General features: G+C 47.0%; 1 protein-coding gene across 9 annotated transcripts in view; it reads right to left on the bottom strand.

Annotated features, from left to right (window-relative positions):
* The window catches only part of LOC134358814 (Kv channel-interacting protein 2-like), a 513936-nt gene that overhangs the window by 74571 nt on the left and 419891 nt on the right, over positions 1 to 19474 (bottom strand). Inside the window, exon 1 of one of the 9 annotated variants that reach the window (XM_063071324.1) lies at positions 1026 to 1316. The exons of 7 other annotated variants lie outside the window; for them this stretch is intronic. In XM_063071324.1, the coding sequence (XP_062927394.1) occupies positions 1026 to 1110 (85 nt within the window). In that variant the 5' untranslated portion in view covers positions 1111 to 1316. Of the gene's footprint in view, positions 1 to 1025; positions 1317 to 19474 lie in introns of those variants that run through there. One more of the 9 variants, XM_063071330.1, reaches the window with a different exon arrangement.

Raw genomic sequence — 19474 nt, 5'->3', positions numbered from 1 at the left:
GTTAGATACATAGTGAAGCTCCCTCTACATTGTCCCATCACACACTCCCAAGACAGGGGCAGCATGGGTTAGATACAGAATGAAGCTCCCCCTACATTGCCCCATCTTCTCACCAGATTTCTGTAACCCCACATTCCCCTGTCATATTCTGTAACAAATAAAATGCCACTAACTTTACAATCCTAGAAAAATAAATTACCATACAATCCCAAAACTGCCAGATCTCCACCCCTATAATTACACACCCAACATCCATGAATAACTCCATCGACCTTAAACCCTAATCCCTGAGTGCCTCCACACCCCAGACCCAACAGGGAGAGGAGGTGCTATCTGGGGATGGTGCTGCGATGTGGAGAGATATCCAGTGCTGGGACGTGAACCGGCTTGGGAAAGGGTTGCAGGAACTGGCATCATATCAGGGACTGGTGGGTGAGCACTTGTCAAAGCCCAGTGGTACATCTTGACGTGGAGCCTGGGAGAATTGTGAGCGCACATGGTCTCCAACGAAAGCTAAATAACATACTACAAACTACAAACAGATTCCTTCTGGTCGATGTTAATTATTGATGGCTGCAGGGTTTAATTTACATACAGGGAACATGCATTACCATGCTGTGTAACTCTACGACTGTACACAGCAGGGTAGATAGAGATGGAGTCGGATTCTTGCTCCTGACTGCTCTGCCGTAATCCCTGAGCAGAACTTTTGAATGAGGGCGGTGTTCAACTCAAGTTCTGGACCCAGCTGCAGGAGAAGGTCACTCAAGATTGTGTATCCTAACTTCAGGATGGGACAGGGTGAATCGCTCCCATTTAGAGAGTTACTGCATTTGGGAGTAAGGGGGTAATTAAAGACACAATTTTTTCACCACGAGGAGGGTGAGGTTGTCAGGGCTAGGCAGATGTTTGGTTTGGGCGTTATATCTGCCCCTCACCCTCGATTCTGCTCCCATTCTCCACCCCCCCCCCACACACTACTCCCCCGAGGCTAACCCCTGGAATGAACTGAAGATGACACTTACATCTGCCCATCCTGTGAGAGCGGCTGGGCAGCAGGATGCGAATAGTTTTGAACAGAACTCCAGCCACCTGAGGAACGAATGCCATTGTGCCAGAGCCGAAGGATGAATGCGGTCAGAGAGGATGGCTGGTGCCCAGGTGCCCACGTTCTCCTGGTCGGGGGGCAGGACACATCACCCCCACTCTCACTCCCCCCCCCTCAACTCCCTCTGTCGTGCTCTCTCATTCTCTCACACTCTCTCTCAACTGCCCCTCTCTGTCACTTCCCCTCACTCTCTCTTGCCCCTCTCTAACTCCTCTCTTTCAACTGACCCTCTCAATCACTCCCCCTTTCTGTCTTTCACACCCCCATTCTCTTTCACCTCTCCTTATACTTTTGCTTCTCTCTCTCTCTCTCTCTATCCACTGCTTCTTTCCATCTATCTCAGCCTGTTTGCCTTTTTCCTACCTTTGCCTTTCTCTGAGCTACCCTCTGCTATGGTCCTACACAGTGATGGTTTCTCCCGCTGCCTGTTGCTTCCCTGTCTCACTGTTTCTCTCCGTCCCTGCACTTACGTATGTGTGTATCTCTCTCCTACTCTCTTGCCATGTCAGTCTCTCACTTCTCTCTGCCGTATGTCTCTGCCTATGTTCCTTTTCCCGTCTGTCCCCAACTCCCTACAAGTCTCTATCTAGCTCTCTGTCTGCTCCCCTCTCTCAACATGCAGCCTAACACTCTCTGTCTTACTGCTTATTTCCCCCTCTATTAATTCTTCTCTCTCTCTCTCTTTCCTTCCCTCCCTCCCCCTTCTCTCCCTCTCTCTCTTGGGGTCTCTGAGTGTCCTGTCTGTCTCCGTCTGCCTCCCCCTCGTCTACCACCGTCCTTTGGGACTCGGGAGCACCATCCCGTCGCCAAGCCTCCTCACCGCAGCGGCTATTGTGTCGGGCTCGGCACTAATCACTGCAGCAGCCGCAATGAGACAGTGATTGAAAGCTCCACTGCACCGTACACAATGCCACACTGTCCTAGCTCCACATTGCCGGAATACCCAGCTAATCCCCAACGCACCGGTCCGACCTGTGCATGTTTAGATCCAAACAGAACATAGAACAAGACAAACAAAATGCTGGAGGAACACAGCGGGCCAGGCAGTATCTATGGAGCTGAATAAACAGTCGACATTTTGGTCCAAGATCTTTTATCTGGACTAGAAAGGAAGGGGACGGAAGCCAGAATAATCGCTTCTCTTCACCTCCCCATCGCTTCCCTCAGGTTCCACTCCTTCTTCCCTTTCTTCCATAGTTCACTGCCCTCTCATATCAAATTTCTTCTTCTTCTTCAGTCCTTTACATCGTCCATCTATCACCTCCCAGCTTCCTGCTCCATTCCCCTCTTCCCTACCCACTCACCTTCCTCCTCCCTCCACCTTCTTATTCTGCCCCCTTCCTTTCTCGTCATGATGAAGGGTCTCTGCCTGAAACATTGATTGTTTGTTCCCCTCCACAGATGCTGCCTGACCTGCTGAGTTCCTCCAGCATTTTGCGTGTATTATAGTGGAAAGAAGTGACAAGATACGAGTTCATCCACTTCAGTACATACCTTCAGAAAGCTGAGTACCGTATTTATTAATAGAAACATAGAAACCCTACAGCACCATACAGGCCCTTCGACCCATAAAGCTGTGCCGAATATGTCCTTACCTTAGAGCTACCTAGGCTTACCCATAGCCGTATATTTTTCTAAGCTCCGTGTATCCATCCAGGAGTCTTTTAAAAGACCCTATCATTTCCACCTCCACCACCGTCGCCGGCAGCCCATTCCACACACTCACCACTCTCTGTGTAAAAAACTTACCCCTGACATCTCCTCTGTACCCACTCTTGAAACTGCCTAGAGTTTTCCTAACACATAGCCCTCTATTTTTCTCAGCTCCATGTACATATCTAAGAGGCTCTTAAAAGACCCTATCGTATCTGCTTCTATCACCACTGCCGGCAGTGCATTCCATGCACCCACCACTCTCTGTGTGAAAAACTTACCCCCAACATCCCCTCAGTACCTATTTCCAAGCACCTTAAAATTATGCCCCCTTGTGTTAGCTATTTCAGCCCTGGGAAAAAGCCTCTGACTATCCACACGATCAATGCCTCTCATTATCTTATACACCTCTATCAGGTCACCTCTCATCCTCCGTCGCTCCAAGGAGGAAAGGCTGAGTTCACTCAACCTATTCTCATAAGGCATGCTCCCCAATCCAGGCAACATCCTTGTAAATCTCCTCTGCACCCTTTCTATAGTTTCCACATCCTTCCTGTAGTGAGGTGACCAGAACTGAGCACAGTACTCCAAGTGGGATCTGACCAGGGTCCTATATAGCTGCAACATTACCTCCTGGCTCTTAAACTCAATCCCACGATTGATGAAGGCCAATGCACCGTACGCCTTCTTAACCACAGAGTCAACCTGCGTAGCAGCTTTGAGTGTCCTATGGACTTGGACCCCAAGATCCCTCTGATCCTCCACACTGCCAAGAGTCTTACCATTAATACTATATTCTGCCATCATATTTGACCTACCAAAATGAACCACCTCACACTTATCTGGGTTGAACTCCATCTGCCACTTCTCAGCCCCAGTTTTGCATCCTATCAATGTCCTGCTGTAACCTCTGACAGCCGTCCACACTATCCACAAAACCCCCAATCTTAGTGTCATCAGCAAATTTACTAACCCATCCCTCCACTTCCTCATCCAGATCATTTATAAAAATCACGAAGAGTAAGGGTCCCAGAACAGATCTTTGAGGCACACCACTGTTCACTGGCCTCCATGCAGAATATGACCCGTCTACAACCACTCTTTGCCTTCTGTGGGCAAGCCAGTTCTGGATCCACAAAGCAATGTCCCCTTGGATCCCATGCCTCTTTACTTTCTCAATATGTCCTGCATTGGGTACCTTATCAAATGCCTTGCTGAAATCCATAAACACTACATCTACTGCTCTACCTTCATCAATGTGTTTAGTCACATCCTCAATCAGGCTCGTAAGGCACGACCTGCCTTTGACAAAGCCATGCTGAATATTCCTAATCATATTATGCCTCTCCAAATGTTCATAAATCCTGCCTCTCAGGATCTCCTCCATTAATTGGTGAGAGACTGGGAAATGTTGGTGATCTACTGATCCTGGGATCCATGTCCTCAAGAAACTTAAGACCAACTTGCTCATGCAGTGAGAGGAGTCATGCCATCTTCTCACTGCTACATTCAGGCAAGGGTTACAGAAACCTGAGGTCCCACACCACCAGGTCCTCTGAAGATCCTGGGATCGGAAATTTGAGACTTTTTTTTACCATTCCCATGGTCTGTTCTTTATCAAATTCTGGTATTGCTTTGCACTGCGGTAACTATATGTTATAATTATGTGGTCTTGTCAGTGTTAGTCTTTGGTTTGTCCTTTTTTTTGGTGATATCACTCTGGAGGAACATTGTATCATTTCTTAATGCATGCATGCATTTCTAAATGACAATAAACGAGGACTGAGTGTCCTCATAATCTAAAAACATATCAACTCCTTCCCGAGGTGTGATTTGGATCCACTCCAATTTGTCTACCATAACAACATAACAACAGATCAACAGCAGATGCTATTCCATTGGGTCTTTGCTCAATCCTGGAACATCTGGGCAGTGAAGTTGCATCTATCAGGGTGCTTTTCATTGACTGCAGTTAAGTATTCAATACTATCATCCCCTCAAGATTAATCAATAAACTCTAAGACCTAGGCCTCAATACCCGCTTGTGTACTGGATCCTCGATTTCCTCACTTGCAGACCCCAGTTAGTTCAGATTGGCAACAACAGCTCTTCCACAATGTCCATCAACGCAGGTGTGCCACTTATGACTGTGAGGCTAAGCACAGCTCCAAAGCCGTATTTAAGTTTGCTGATGACTGTCAGTGGTGGTGATGAATCAGCATATAGGAATGAGTTTGAAAATCTGGCTGAGTGGTGCCACAACACACCCCTCACTCAATGAACATGGACTTCTGGAGAAGGAAACCAGAGGTCTATGATCCCAGTTGTTACTGGGGTATCAGAGTTAGAAAGGTTCAGCAACTTTAAATTCCTTGGTGTTATCATTTCAGAGGATCTGTCTTAGGTCCAGCCTGTAAGTGCCATTACAAAGAAAAAATGGCAGCACCTCAACTTTCTTAGAAGTTTTCAAAGTTTCGGCATGTCATCTGAAACATCGATAAACTTCTATGAATGTGTGGTGGAGAGTATATTGACAGGTTGCATCACAGCCTGGTATGGAAACACCAAAGCCCTTGAATGAAGAAGCTGACAAGAAGTAGTAGATATGGCCTAGTCCATCACTGGTAAAGCCCTCTTCATCACTGAGGACATCTACATGGAGCACTATTGCAGGATCCCAACCATCTAGGTCATGCTCTCTTCTTGATGCAACCATCCGGAAGGAGGTACAGGAGCCTCAGGACTCACATCACCAGGCTCAGGGACAGATATTACTTCTCATCGGGGTCCTGAACCAGAGGGCAAAATTTCACTCAACCTTACTCACCCCAACACTGGCCTGTTCCTACAACCTTACTTCAAGGACTCTTCATCTCCGGTTCTTGCTTATTTATTTATTATTATTATTATTTGTTCTTTGTATTCACTGTGAATTCCTACAAGTAAGTGAATCTCCAAGGTGATATACGAGGTTGTATTAAGTCATCCGTTAGTCTTGCGAGACCATGGATCTGCGCATGGAAAGTCTTCACTCTCCAGGGCACAGGCCTGGGCAAGGTTGTATGGAAGACCGGCAGTTGCCCATGCTGCAAGTCTCCCCTCTCCACGACACCAATGTTGTCCAAGGGAAGGGCATTAGGACCCATACAGCTTGGCACCAGTGTCGTCGCAGAGCAATGTGTGATTAAGTGCCTCGCTCAAGGACACAACACGTTCCCTTGGCTGGGGCTCGAACTCACGACCTTCAGGTCGCTAGTCCAATGCCTTAACCACTTGGCCACGAGGTTGTATATGGTGACATATATGTACTTTGATAATAAATTTACTTTGAAACTTGAACTTTGAACAAACACAGTGTAGTGTCAGACAGAGAGTGCCATTTCAACATATCAGGCCAACAGAATCCTATTCTGACATTGCACAGGATGCACCTGGAGCCACCTACCAGCCGACAGGGTGTGAGCAATGCAGAGTTGGTGCAATCCCACACTGACGGGCACAGCTGTTGTGACATGATACCTTGTTGTCACTCAGAGTGTGAGTTCTCGATGAGTCATGTTATAAAATTGTTCCTGAGCCACACACGGGCCTGCAATGTGACTCTTCTCTACCTAGGCGGTATCCACTGACTCAAAGTATCTGCTTCTTGCAATTGCTGCATTAGTGTGGGATGGCAGTGTGTTGCTTCCAAAGGCAGACACAATGACCCCCAATCAGACTCTGCGATCGCAGTCTAAAACAGAGCATCCCGCAGAGATACAGCACATTCCCAGATTCATATTATGTGCTTTTATCTAGAAAGTAAAATCTCAGACTACTACAGTGAGATTCTGGTGAGACACAGAGTTACCCTGGCTGGTGTTGGTATGGATATTGGTTCAGATTCAGATTCATTTATCACATGTACACTGAAACATTTGCGTTAACAACCAGCACTACTTAAGGATGGAGAAGGGAAAACTCTGATTTTAAACCTCCACATGCCATACCCACCCATGGGAAAGGCTTTGGGATTAAACCCCGAGGAAGAAATCTGGAGCCGGGGTCCCTAAGGCAGTTTGATGTTGTTTACAACTTCGCTCTGGCAGCCTCTGTGATGACACTGGTGCAAAGCTGTATCGGCGCTTGCCCTTCCCTTGGACTACATCAGTGACGTGGAGAGGGGGGACCCACTGCATGGGCAACAGCCGGTTCTTCAAATCTTCCCGCTCAGGCCTGCATCCTGGAGAGGACACAGTCCACCAGAGGCGCAAACCCATGATCCCCTGGGATCGACGGCTGCCTCCTGCTTAAGGATGTGCTGGGGGCAGCCCGCAATTGTTATTATACATTCTGGTGCCAACAGAGCATTCACACAATGTTCAGCAGAGCAATACAAGCAACAGCAACAAAACAACAGCAAACAAGCCTTCACCCCCCCCACACACACACACACACACACACACTCACTCACTCACACACACACACACACACACACACTCACACACACTCACTCACTCACTCACTCACTCACACACACACACACACCCACACACTCACTCACTCACTCACTCACTCACTACTCCAACCTCAGTTCAGACCAGTTCTGGTCCTTTAGCCTCCAGTAGACGCACAGACCTTGACTTCCCCATTGGTTCATTATTGTGACATGTACCAAGTTCCGGTGAAAAACTTAGCTCCGGCAGACACGGTCAGACACTCTGTAACCTCAGCCAGACACCATGAAATCGTGATTCGACTGTGGATAATCCTAGTCAGGCACACTGTGTAAACCTCAGTCAGACACAGGGTAATCCTGGTCAGACAGTGATATCATGACCAGACTCAGAGTAACCTTGCCCAGACACAGTGATATCATGACCAGACACAGTGTAACCTTGTCCAGACACAGTGTAACCTTGTCCAGGCACAGTGTAACCTTGCCCAGGCACAGTGATATCATGACCAGACTCAGAGTAACCTTGCCCAGACACAGTGATATCATGACCAGACACAGTGTAACCTTGCCCAGGCACAGTGATATCATGACCAGACACAGTGTAACCTTGCCCAGACACAGTGACATCATGGCCAGACACAGTGTAACCTTGCCCAGACACAGTGTAACCTTGCCCAGGCACAGTGATATCATGGACAAACATGGCGTAACCTCAGCCAGACACAGTGCAATCCGCCTAGAACAGTGATTTCAGGTCAACACAGTGCCACTCGAGAGTGACAGTTCACAACCTCAGATTAGGTCACATCCAGTGTGGCTTCCCGTGTGATCCCAGACATACAATGTCCTCCCTGTGTGCTACAGTGCAATCCCGGGCTGTAAGGGAGATTACGGTGTGGCTGCGGCTAGGCTGTCCAGTCAGTGTACGGGCAGGGTTTCAGTGTACTAGATATCGATACTTACCCTCCAGTCAGTGTACGGGCAGGGTTTCAGTGTATTAGATATCGATACTCACCATCCAGTCAGTGTATGGGCAGGGTTTCAGTGTATTAGATATCGATACTCACCGTCCAGTCAGTGTATGGGCAGGGTTTCAGTGTATTAGATATCGATACTCACTGTCCAGTCAGTGTACGGGCAGGGTTTCAGTGTATTAGATATCGATACTCACCGTCCAGTCAGTGTACGGGCAGGGTTTCAGTGTATTAGATATCGATACTCACTGTACAGTCAGTGTACGGGCAGGGTTTCAGTGTATTAGATATCGATACTCACTGTCCAGTCAGTGTATGGGCAGGGTTTCAGTGTATTAGATATCGATACTCACTGTACAGTCAGTGTATGGGCAGGGTTTCAGTGTATTAGATCAGCGGTCCCCAACCACTGGGCCGCGGACTGGTACCAGGCTGCAAAGCATGCGCTACCGGGCTGCGCGGAAATGATATGATTTGGCGATATGAGTCAGCCGCATCTTTCCTCATTCCCTGTCACGCACTGTTGAGCTTGAACACACACGAGGTCATTAGCGGCACGTCATCCATGTCAGGGTGGGAAAGAGGTCAACTCCTCGAGCTTGCAAATGACGATGGGCTGGAAAGTATGTTTTACATAACATCTCTGCCGGCATTCCGGATCAAAGTCAAGGCTAAATATCCTGAGATAGTCAGGAAAGCACTGAAAACGTTGCTTCCATTTCCAACATACCTCTGCAATGAATGCAACGAAAACTAAATTGCGGAATAGACTGGACATAAGGAACCTCCTTCGAGTATCGCTGTCTCCCATCACCCTTTGATGGCACCGTCTTGTTGCAGGGAGACAAGCCCAGGGCTCTCACTGATTCAGCGATATTGGTGTGATGCAATGATTTTATATGTTCATACGTGGAAAATGTGTGCTGTGTGTTTAATATCCAAATGTTACTTAAAATGTTATGATGCTATCGACTTATATAACCATATAACAATTACAGCATGGAAACAGGCCATCTCTCCCCTTCTAGTCTGTGCCGAACGCTACTCTCACCTAGTCCCACCGACCTGCACTCAGCCCATAACCCTCCATTTATTTCCTGTCCATAAACCTATCCAATTTTTCTTTCAACGATAATATCGAACCTGCCTCTACCACTTCCACTGGAAGTTCGTTCAACACTTACTTCAAGCTCCCCTGTCCTCCCTTGATAATTGACTTATCACTATATTCATGCGAGGAAAATATGCGCTGTGTGTTTAATATTAAATTTGTTAGATAAACCCTTTTAGAAACAAAATCGAGTGTATTAGCCACTTATCATCTATATTCCGGTCGAGATTAACCCCACCCCAAACAGAATCGCCAAAAACGATTTGTGGAAAAAATTCCGCAGGAGCACGCATGCACAAGTCACGCATGCGCACTGGGGCCCGCGCAAGCTTCATGGTCATTGTAGTCTTTTTGGGTAAACACAACTTATTTGACTGCTACTCTTGTTCATAGGCAACCCTACCCGCACTCCCCCACCCAGTTGGCCAGTCCGCAAGAATATTGTCAATATTAAACCGGTCCGCAGTGCAAAAAAGGTTGGGGATCCCTGTATTAGATATCGATACTCAACATCCAGTCAGTGTACGGGCAGGGTTTCAGTGTATTAGATATCAATACTCACTGTCCAGTCAGTGTACGGGCAGGGTTTCAGTGTATTAGATATCGATACTCACCGTCCAGTCAGTGTACGGGCAGGGTTTCAGTGTATTAGATATCGATACTCACCGTCCAGTCAGTGTACGGGCAGGGTTTCAGTGTATTAGATATCGATACTCAACATCCAGTCAGTGTACGGGCAGGGTTTCAGTGTATTAGATATTGATACTCACTGTCCAGTCAGTGTACGGGCAGGGTTTCAGTGTATTAGATATCGATACTCACCGTCTAGTCAGTGTACGGGCAGGGTTTCAGTGTATTAGATATCGATACTCACTGTCCAGTCAGTGTACGGGCAGGGTTTCAGTGTATTAGATATCGATACTCAACATCCAGTCAGTGTACGGGCAGGGTTTCAGTGTATTAGATATCGATACTCACCGTCCAGTCAGTGTACGGGCAGGGTTTCAGTGTATTAGATATCGATACTCACCGTCCAGTCAGTGTACGGGCAGGGTTTCAGTGTATTAGATATCGATACTCACCGTCCAGTCAGTGTACGGGCAGGGTTTCAGTGTATTAGATATCGATACTCACCGTCCAGTCAGTGTACGGGCAGGGTTTCAGTGTATTAGATATCGATACTGTACTCACCATCCAGTCAGTGTACGGGCAGGGTTTCAGTGTATTAGATATCGATACTCACTGTACAGTCAGTGTATGGGCAGGGTTTCAGTGTATTAGATATCGATACTGTACTCACCATCCAGTCAGTGTACGGGCAGGGTTTCAGTGTATTAGATATTGATACTCACCGTCCAGTCAGTGTACGGGCAGGGTTTCAGTGTATTAGATATCGATACTCACCGTCCAGTCAGTGTACGGGCAGGGTTTCAGTGTATTAGATATCGATACTCACCGTCCAGTCAGTGTACGGGCAGGGTTTCAGTGTATTAGATATCGATACTCACCGTCCAGTCAGTGTACGGGCAGGGTTTCAGTGTATTAGATATCGATACTCACCGTCCAGTCAGTGTACGGGCAGGGTTTCAGTGTATTAGATATCGATACTCACCGTCCAGTCAGTGTACGGGCAGGGTTTCAGTGTATTAGATATCGATACTCACCGTCCAGTCAGTGTACGGGCAGGGTTTCAGTGTATTAGATATCGATACTCACCGTCCAGTCAGTGTACGGGCAGGGTTTCAGTGTATTAGATATCGATACTCACCGTCCAGTCAGTGTACGGGCAGGGTTTCAGTGTATTAGATATCGATACTCACCGTCCAGTCAGTGTACGGGCAGGGTTTCAGTGTATTAGATATCGATACTCACCGTCCAGTCAGTGTACGGGCAGGGTTTCAGTGTATTAGATATCGATACTCACCGTCCAGTCAGTGTACGGGCAGGGTTTCAGTGTATTAGATATCGATACTCACCGTCCAGTCAGTGTACGGGCAGGGTTTCAGTGTATTAGATATCGATACTCACCGTCCAGTCAGTGTACGGGCAGGGTTTCAGTGTATTAGATATCGATACTCACCGTCCAGTCAGTGTCGGGCAGGGTTTCAGTGTATTAGATATCGATACTCACCGTCCAGTCAGTGTACGGGCAGGGTTTCAGTGTATTAGATATCGATACTCAACATCCAGTCAGTGTACGGGCAGGGTTTCAGTGTATTAGATATTGATACTCACTGTCCAGTCAGTGTACGGGCAGGGTTTCAGTGTATTAGATATCGATACTCACCGTCTAGTCAGTGTACGGGCAGGGTTTCAGTGTATTAGATATCGATACTCACTGTCCAGTCAGTGTACGGGCAGGGTTTCAGTGTATTAGATATCGATACTCAACATCCAGTCAGTGTACGGGCAGGGTTTCAGTGTATTAGATATCGATACTCACCGTCCAGTCAGTGTACGGGCAGGGTTTCAGTGTATTAGATATCGATACTCACCGTCCAGTCAGTGTACGGGCAGGGTTTCAGTGTATTAGATATCGATACTCACCGTCCAGTCAGTGTACGGGCAGGGTTTCAGTGTATTAGATATCGATACTCACCGTCCAGTCAGTGTACGGGCAGGGTTTCAGTGTATTAGATATCGATACTGTACTCACCATCCAGTCAGTGTACGGGCAGGGTTTCAGTGTATTAGATATCGATACTCACTGTACAGTCAGTGTATGGGCAGGGTTTCAGTGTATTAGATATCGATACTGTACTCACCATCCAGTCAGTGTACGGGCAGGGTTTCAGTGTATTAGATATTGATACTCACCGTCCAGTCAGTGTACGGGCAGGGTTTCAGTGTATTAGATATCGATACTCACCGTCCAGTCAGTGTACGGGCAGGGTTTCAGTGTATTAGATATCGATACTCACCGTCCAGTCAGTGTACGGGCAGGGTTTCAGTGTATTAGATATCGATACTCACCGTCCAGTCAGTGTACGGGCAGGGTTTCAGTGTATTAGATATCGATACTCACCGTCCAGTCAGTGTACGGGCAGGGTTTCAGTGTATTAGATATCGATACTCACCGTCCAGTCAGTGTACGGGCAGGGTTTCAGTGTATTAGATATCGATACTCACCGTCCAGTCAGTGTACGGGCAGGGTTTCAGTGTATTAGATATCGATACTCACCGTCCAGTCAGTGTACGGGCAGGGTTTCAGTGTATTAGATATCGATACTCACCGTCCAGTCAGTGTACGGGCAGGGTTTCAGTGTATTAGATATCGATACTCACCGTCCAGTCAGTGTACGGGCAGGGTTTCAGTGTATTAGATATCGATACTCACCGTCCAGTCAGTGTACGGGCAGGGTTTCAGTGTATTAGATATCGATACTCACCGTCCAGTCAGTGTACGGGCAGGGTTTCAGTGTATTAGATATCGATACTCACCGTCCAGTCAGTGTACGGGCAGGGTTTCAGTGTATTAGATATCGATACTCACCGTCCAGTCAATGTACGGGCAGGGTTTCAGTGTATTAGATATCGATACTCACCGTCCAGTCAGTGTCGGGCAGGGTTTCAGTGTATTAGATATCGATACTCACCGTCCAGTCGGTGTACGGGCAGGGTTTCAGTGTATTAGATATCGATACTCACCGTCCAGTCAGTGTACGGGCAGGGTTTCAGTGTATTAGATATCGATACTCACCGTCCAGTCAGTGTACGGGCAGGGTTTCAGTGTATTAGATATCGATACTGTACTCACCGTCCAGTCAGTGTACGGGCAGGGTTTCAGTGTATTAGATATCGATACTCACTGTACAGTCAGTGTATGGGCAGGGTTTCAGTGTATTAGATATCAATACTGTACTCACCATCCAGTCAGTGTACGGGCAGGGTTTCAGTGTATTAGATATTGATACTCAACATCCAGTCAGTGTACGGGCAGGGTTTCAGTGTATTAGATATCGATACTCACCGTCCAGTCAGTGTACGGGCAGGGTTTCAGTGTATTAGATATCGATACTCACCGTCCAGTCAGTGTACGGGCAGGGTTTCAGTGTATTAGATATCGATACTCACCGTCCAGTCAGTGTACGGGCAGGGTTTCAGTGTATTAGATATCGATACTCACCGTCCAGTCAGTGTACGGGCAGGGTTTCAGTGTATTAGATATCGATACTCACCGTCCAGTCAGTGTACGGGTAGGGTTTCAGTGTATTATATATCGATACTCACCGTCCAGTCAGTGTACGGGCAGGGTTTCAGTGTATTAGATATCGATACTCACCGTCCAGTCAATGTACGGGCAGGGTTTCAGTGTATTAGATATCGATACTCACCGTCCAGTCAGTGTACGGGCAGGGTTTCAGTGTATTAGATATCGATACTCACCGTCCAGTCAGTGTACGGGCAGGGTTTCAGTGTATTAGATATCGATACTCACTGTACAGTCAGTGTATGGGCAGGGTTTCAGTGTATTAGATATCAATACTGTACTCACCATCCAGTCAGTGTACGGGCAGGGTTTCAGTGTATTAGATATTGATACTCAACATCCAGTCAGTGTACGGGCAGGGTTTCAGTGTATTAGATATCGATACTCACCGTCCAGTCAGTGTACGGGCAGGGTTTCAGTGTATTAGATATCGATACTCACCGTCCAGTCAGTGTACGGGCAGGGTTTCAGTGTATTAGATATCGATACTCACCGTCCAGTCAGTGTACGGGCAGGGTTTCAGTGTATTAGATATCGATACTCACCGTCCAGTCAGTGTACGGGCAGGGTTTCAGTGTATTAGATATCGATACTCACCGTCCAGTCAGTGTACGGGCAGGGTTTCAGTGTATTAGATATCGATACTCACCGTCCAGTCAGTGTACGGGCAGGGTTTCAGTGTATTAGATATCGATACTCACCGTCCAGTCAGTGTACGGGCAGGGTTTCAGTGTATTAGATATCGATACTCACTGTCCAGTCAGTGTACGGGCAGGGTTTCAGTGTATTAGATATCGATACTGTACTCACCATCCAGTCAGTGTACGGGCAGGGTTTCAGTGTATTACATATCGATTAGGCAGGGTTTCAGTGTATTAGATATCGATACTCACCGTCCAGTCAGTGTACGGGCAGGGTTTCAGTGTATTAGATATCGATACTCACCGTCCAGTCAGTGTACGGGCAGGGTTTCAGTGTATTAGATATCGATACTCACCTCCAGTCAGTGTCGGGCAGGGTTTCAGTGTATTAGATATCGATACTCATCCAGTCAGTGTACGGGCAGGGTTTCAGTGTATTAGATATCGATACTGTACCATCCAGTCAGTGTACGGGCAGGGTTTCAGTGTATTACATATCGATTCTCACCATCCAGTCAGTGTACGGGCAGGGTTTCAGTGTATTAGATATCGATACTCACTGTCCAGTCAGTGTACGGGCAGGGTTTCAGTGTATTAGATATCGATACTGTACTCACCGTCCAGTCAGTGTACGGGCAGGGTTTCAGTGTATTAGATATCGATACTCACAGTACAGTCAGTGTATGGGCAGGGTTTCAGTGTATTAGATATCAATACTGTACTCACCATCCAGTCAGTGTACGGGCAGGGTTTCAGTGTATTAGATATCGATACTCACAGTCCAGTCAGTGTACGGGCAGGGTTTCAGTGTATTAGATATCGATACTCACCGTCCAGTCAGTGTACGGGCAGGGTTTCAGTGTATTAGATATCGATACTCACCGTCCAGTCAGTGTACGGGCAGGGTTTCAGTGTATTAGATATCGATACTCACCGTCCAGTCAGTGTACGGGCAGGGTTTCAGTGTATTAGATATCGATACTCACCGTCCAGTCAGTGTACGGGCAGGGTTTCAGTGTATTAGATATCGATACTCACCGTCCAGTCAGTGTACGGGCAGGGTTTCAGTGTATTAGATATCGATACTCACCGTCCAGTCAGTGTACGGGCAGGGTTTCAGTGTATTAGATATCGATACTCACCGTCCAGTCAGTGTACGGGCAGGGTTTCAGTGTATTAGATATCGATACTCACCGTCCAGTCAGTGTACGGGCAGGGTTTCAGTGTATTAGATATCGATACTCACCGTCCAGTCAGTGTACGGGCAGGGTTTCAGTGTATTAGATATCGATACTCACCGTCCAGTCAGTGTACGGGCAGGGTTTCAGTGTATTAGATATCGATACTCACCGTCCAGTCAGTGTACGGGCAGGGTTTCAGTGTATTAGATATCGATACTCACCGTCCAGTCAGTGTACGGGCAGGGTTTCAGTGTATTAGATATCGATACTCACCGTCCAGTCAGTGTACGGGCAGGGTTTCAGTGTATTAGATATCGATACTGTACTCACCATCCAGTCAGTGTACGGGCAGGGTTTCAGTGTATTAGATATCGATACTCACCATCCAGTCAGTGTACGGGCAGGGTTTCAGTGTATTAGATATCGATACTCACCGTCCAGTCAGTGTACGGGCAGGGTTTCAGTGTATTAGATATCGATACTCACCATCCAGTCAGTGTACGGGCAGGGTTTCAGTGTATTAGATATCGATTCTCACCATCCAGTCAGTGTACGGGCAGGGTTTCAGTGTATTAGATATCGATACTCACCGTCCAGTCAGTGTACGGGCAGGGTTTCAGTGTATTAGATATCGATACTCACTGTACAGTCAGTGTATGGGCAGGGTTTCAGTGTATTAGATATCAATACTGTACTCACCATCCAGTCAGTGTACGGGCAGGGTTTCAGTGTATTAGATATTGATACTCAACATCCAGTCAGTGTACGGGCAGGGTTTCAGTGTATTAGATATCGATACTCACCGTCCAGTCAGTGTACGGGCAGGGTTTCAGTGTATTAGATATCGATACTCACCGTCCAGTCAGTGTACGGGCAGGGTTTCAGTGTATTAGATATCGATACTCACTGTCCAGTCAGTGTACGGGCAGGGTTTCAGTGTATTAGATATCGATACTGTACTCACCATCCAGTCAGTGTACGGGCAGGGTTTCAGTGTATTACATATCGATTCTCACCATCCAGTCAGTGTACGGGCAGGGTTTCAGTGTATTAGATATCGATACTCACTGTACAGTCAGTGTATGGGCAGGGTTTCAGTGTATTAGATATCAATACTGTACTCACCATCCAGTCAGTGTACGGGCAGGGTTTCAGTGTATTAGATATCGATACTCACCGTCCAGTCAGTGTACGGGCAGGGTTTCAGTGTACTAGATATCGATACTCACCGTCCAGTCAGTGTACGGGCAGGGTTTCAGTGTATTAGATATCGATACTCACCGTCCAGTCAGTGTACGGGCAGGGTTTCAGTGTATTAGATATCGATACTCACCGTCCAGTCAGTGTACGGGCAGGGTTTCAGTGTATTAGATATCGATACTCACCGTCCAGTCAGTGTACGGGCAGGGTTTCAGTGTATTAGATATCGATACTCACCGTCCAGTCAGTGTACGGGCAGGGTTTCAGTGTATTAGATATCGATACTCACCGTCCAGTCAGTGTACGGGCAGGGTTTCAGTGTATTAGATATCGATACTCACCGTCCAGTCAGTGTACGGGCAGGGTTTCAGTGTATTAGATATCGATACTCACCGTCCAGTCAGTGTACGGGCAGGGTTTCAGTGTATTAGATATCGATACTCACCGTCCAGTCAGTGTACGGGCAGGGTTTCAGTGTATTAGATATCGATACTCACCGTCCAGTCAGTGTACGGGCAGGGTTTCAGTGTATTAGATATCGATACTCACCGTCCAGTCAGTGTACGGGCAGGGTTTCAGTGTATTAGATATCGATACTGTACTCACCATCCAGTCAGTGTACGGGCAGGGTTTCAGTGTATTAGATATCGATTCTCACCATCCAGTCAGTGTACGGGCAGGGTTTCAGTGTATTAGATATCGATACTCACCGTCCAGTCAGTGTACGGGCAGGGTTTCAGTGTATTAGATATCGATACTCACTGTACAGTCAGTGTATGGGCAGGGTTTCAGTGTATTAGATATCAATACTGTACTCACCATCCAGTCAGTGTACGGGCAGGGTTTCAGTGTATTAGATATTGATACTCAACATCCAGTCAGTGTACGGGCAGGGTTTCAGTGTATTAGATATCGATACTCACCGTCCAGTCAGTGTACGGGCAGGGTTTCAGTGTATTAGATATCGATACTCACCGTCCAGTCAGTGTACGGGCAGGGTTTCAGTGTATTAGATATCGATACTCACTGTCCAGTCAGTGTACGGGCAGGGTTTCAGTGTATTAGATATCGATACTGTACTCACCATCCAGTCAGTGTACGGGCAGGGTTTCAGTGTATTACATATCGATTCTCACCATCCAGTCAGTGTACGGGCAGGGTTTCAGTGTATTAGATATCGATACTCACTGTACAGTCAGTGTATGGGCAGGGTTTCAGTGTATTAGATATCAATACTGTACTCACCATCCAGTCAGTGTACGGGCAGGGTTTCAGTGTATTAGATATCGATACTCACCGTCCAGTCAGTGTACGGGCAGGGTTTCAGTGTATTAGATATCGATACTCACCGTCCAGTCAGTGTACGGGCAGGGTTTCAGTGTATTAGATATCGATACTCACCGTCCAGTCAGTGTACGGGCAGGGTTTCAGTGTATTAGATATCGATACTCACCGTCCAGTCAGTGTACGGGCAGGGTTTCAGTGTATTAGATATCGATACTCACCGTCCAGTCAGTGTACGGGCAGGGTTTCAGTGTATTAGATATCGATACTCACCGTCCAGTCAGTGTACGGGCAGGGTTTCAGTGTATTAGATATCGATACTCACCGTCCAGTCAGTGTACGGGCAGGGTTTCAGTGTATTAGATATCGATACTCACCGTCCAGTCAGTGTACGGGCAGGGTTTCAGTGTATTAGATATCGATACTCACCGTCCAGTCAGTGTACGGGCAGGGTTTCAGTGTATTAGATATCGATACTCACCGTCCAGTCAGTGTACGGGCAGGGTTTCAGTGTATTAGATATCGATACTCACCGTCCAGTCAGTGTACGGGCAGGGTTTCAGTGTATTAGATATCGATACTCACCGTCCAGTCAGTGTACGGGCAGGGTTTCAGTGTATTAGATATCGATACTCACCGTCCAGTCAGTGTACGGGCAGGGTTTCAGTGTATTAGATATCGATACTCACCGTCCAGTCAGTGTACGGGCAGGGTTTCAGTGTATTAGATATCGATACTCACCGTCCAGTCAGTGTACGGGCAGGGTTTCAGTGTATTAGATATCGATACTCACCGTCCAGTCAGTGTACGGGCAGGGTTTCAGTGTATTAGATATCGATACTGTACTCACCATCCAGTCAGTGTACGGGCAGGGTTTCAGTGTATTAGATATCGATTCTCACCATCCAGTCAGTGTACGGGCAGGGTTTCAGTGTATTAGATATCGATACTCACCGTCCAGTCAGTGTACGGGCAGGGTTTCAGTGTATTAGATATCGATACTCACTGTACAGTCAGTGTATGGGCAGGGTTTCAGTGTATTAGATATCAATACTGTACTCACCATCCAGTCAGTGTACGGGCAGGGTTTCAGTGTATTAGATATTGATACTCAACATCCAGTCAGTGTACGGGCAGGGTTTCAGTGTATTAGATATCGATACTCACCGTCCAGTCAGTGTACGGGCAGGGTTTCAGTGTATTAGATATCGATACTGTACTCACTGTCCAGTCAGTGTATGGGCAGGGTTTCAGTGCTCACCGTTGTTCTATTGGAAATAAGCATCACTATGTAATATACTGTATCTCTGGCCACACAGGCTATAGTACAGTACAGCACAGTATAGGCTCTTTTGCCCACAATGTCGTTCTGCCAATCTACTCCCAGATTAATCAAATGCTTCCTTCCCACATATGCCTCTATTTTTCTATTATCCATGAGCCTGAGAGTCTCTTCAATCTCTCTAATGTATATTTGCCTCTACCACCACCCTGGAAGTATGTTCCACACACCCCCACTGTCTGTGTATAAAAAATCTTACCTCTGGCATCCTTCCTATACTTTACTCCAATTATCTTAAAGTTATGTTCCCTCTGTATTAGTCATTTCCACCCTGGGATAAAGTCTCTAGCTGCCCACTCAATCTATGCCTCCTGTCACCATGTGCCAATTGT

The sequence above is a fragment of the Mobula hypostoma genome, chromosome 19, assembly GCF_963921235.1.
Source record: "Mobula hypostoma chromosome 19, sMobHyp1.1, whole genome shotgun sequence".
In the NCBI taxonomy this organism is placed as follows: domain Eukaryota; kingdom Metazoa; phylum Chordata; class Chondrichthyes; order Myliobatiformes; family Myliobatidae; genus Mobula; species Mobula hypostoma.
The sequence above is the reverse complement of the archived record's forward strand: the minus strand, read 5'-3'. Positions and strand labels throughout refer to the sequence as shown.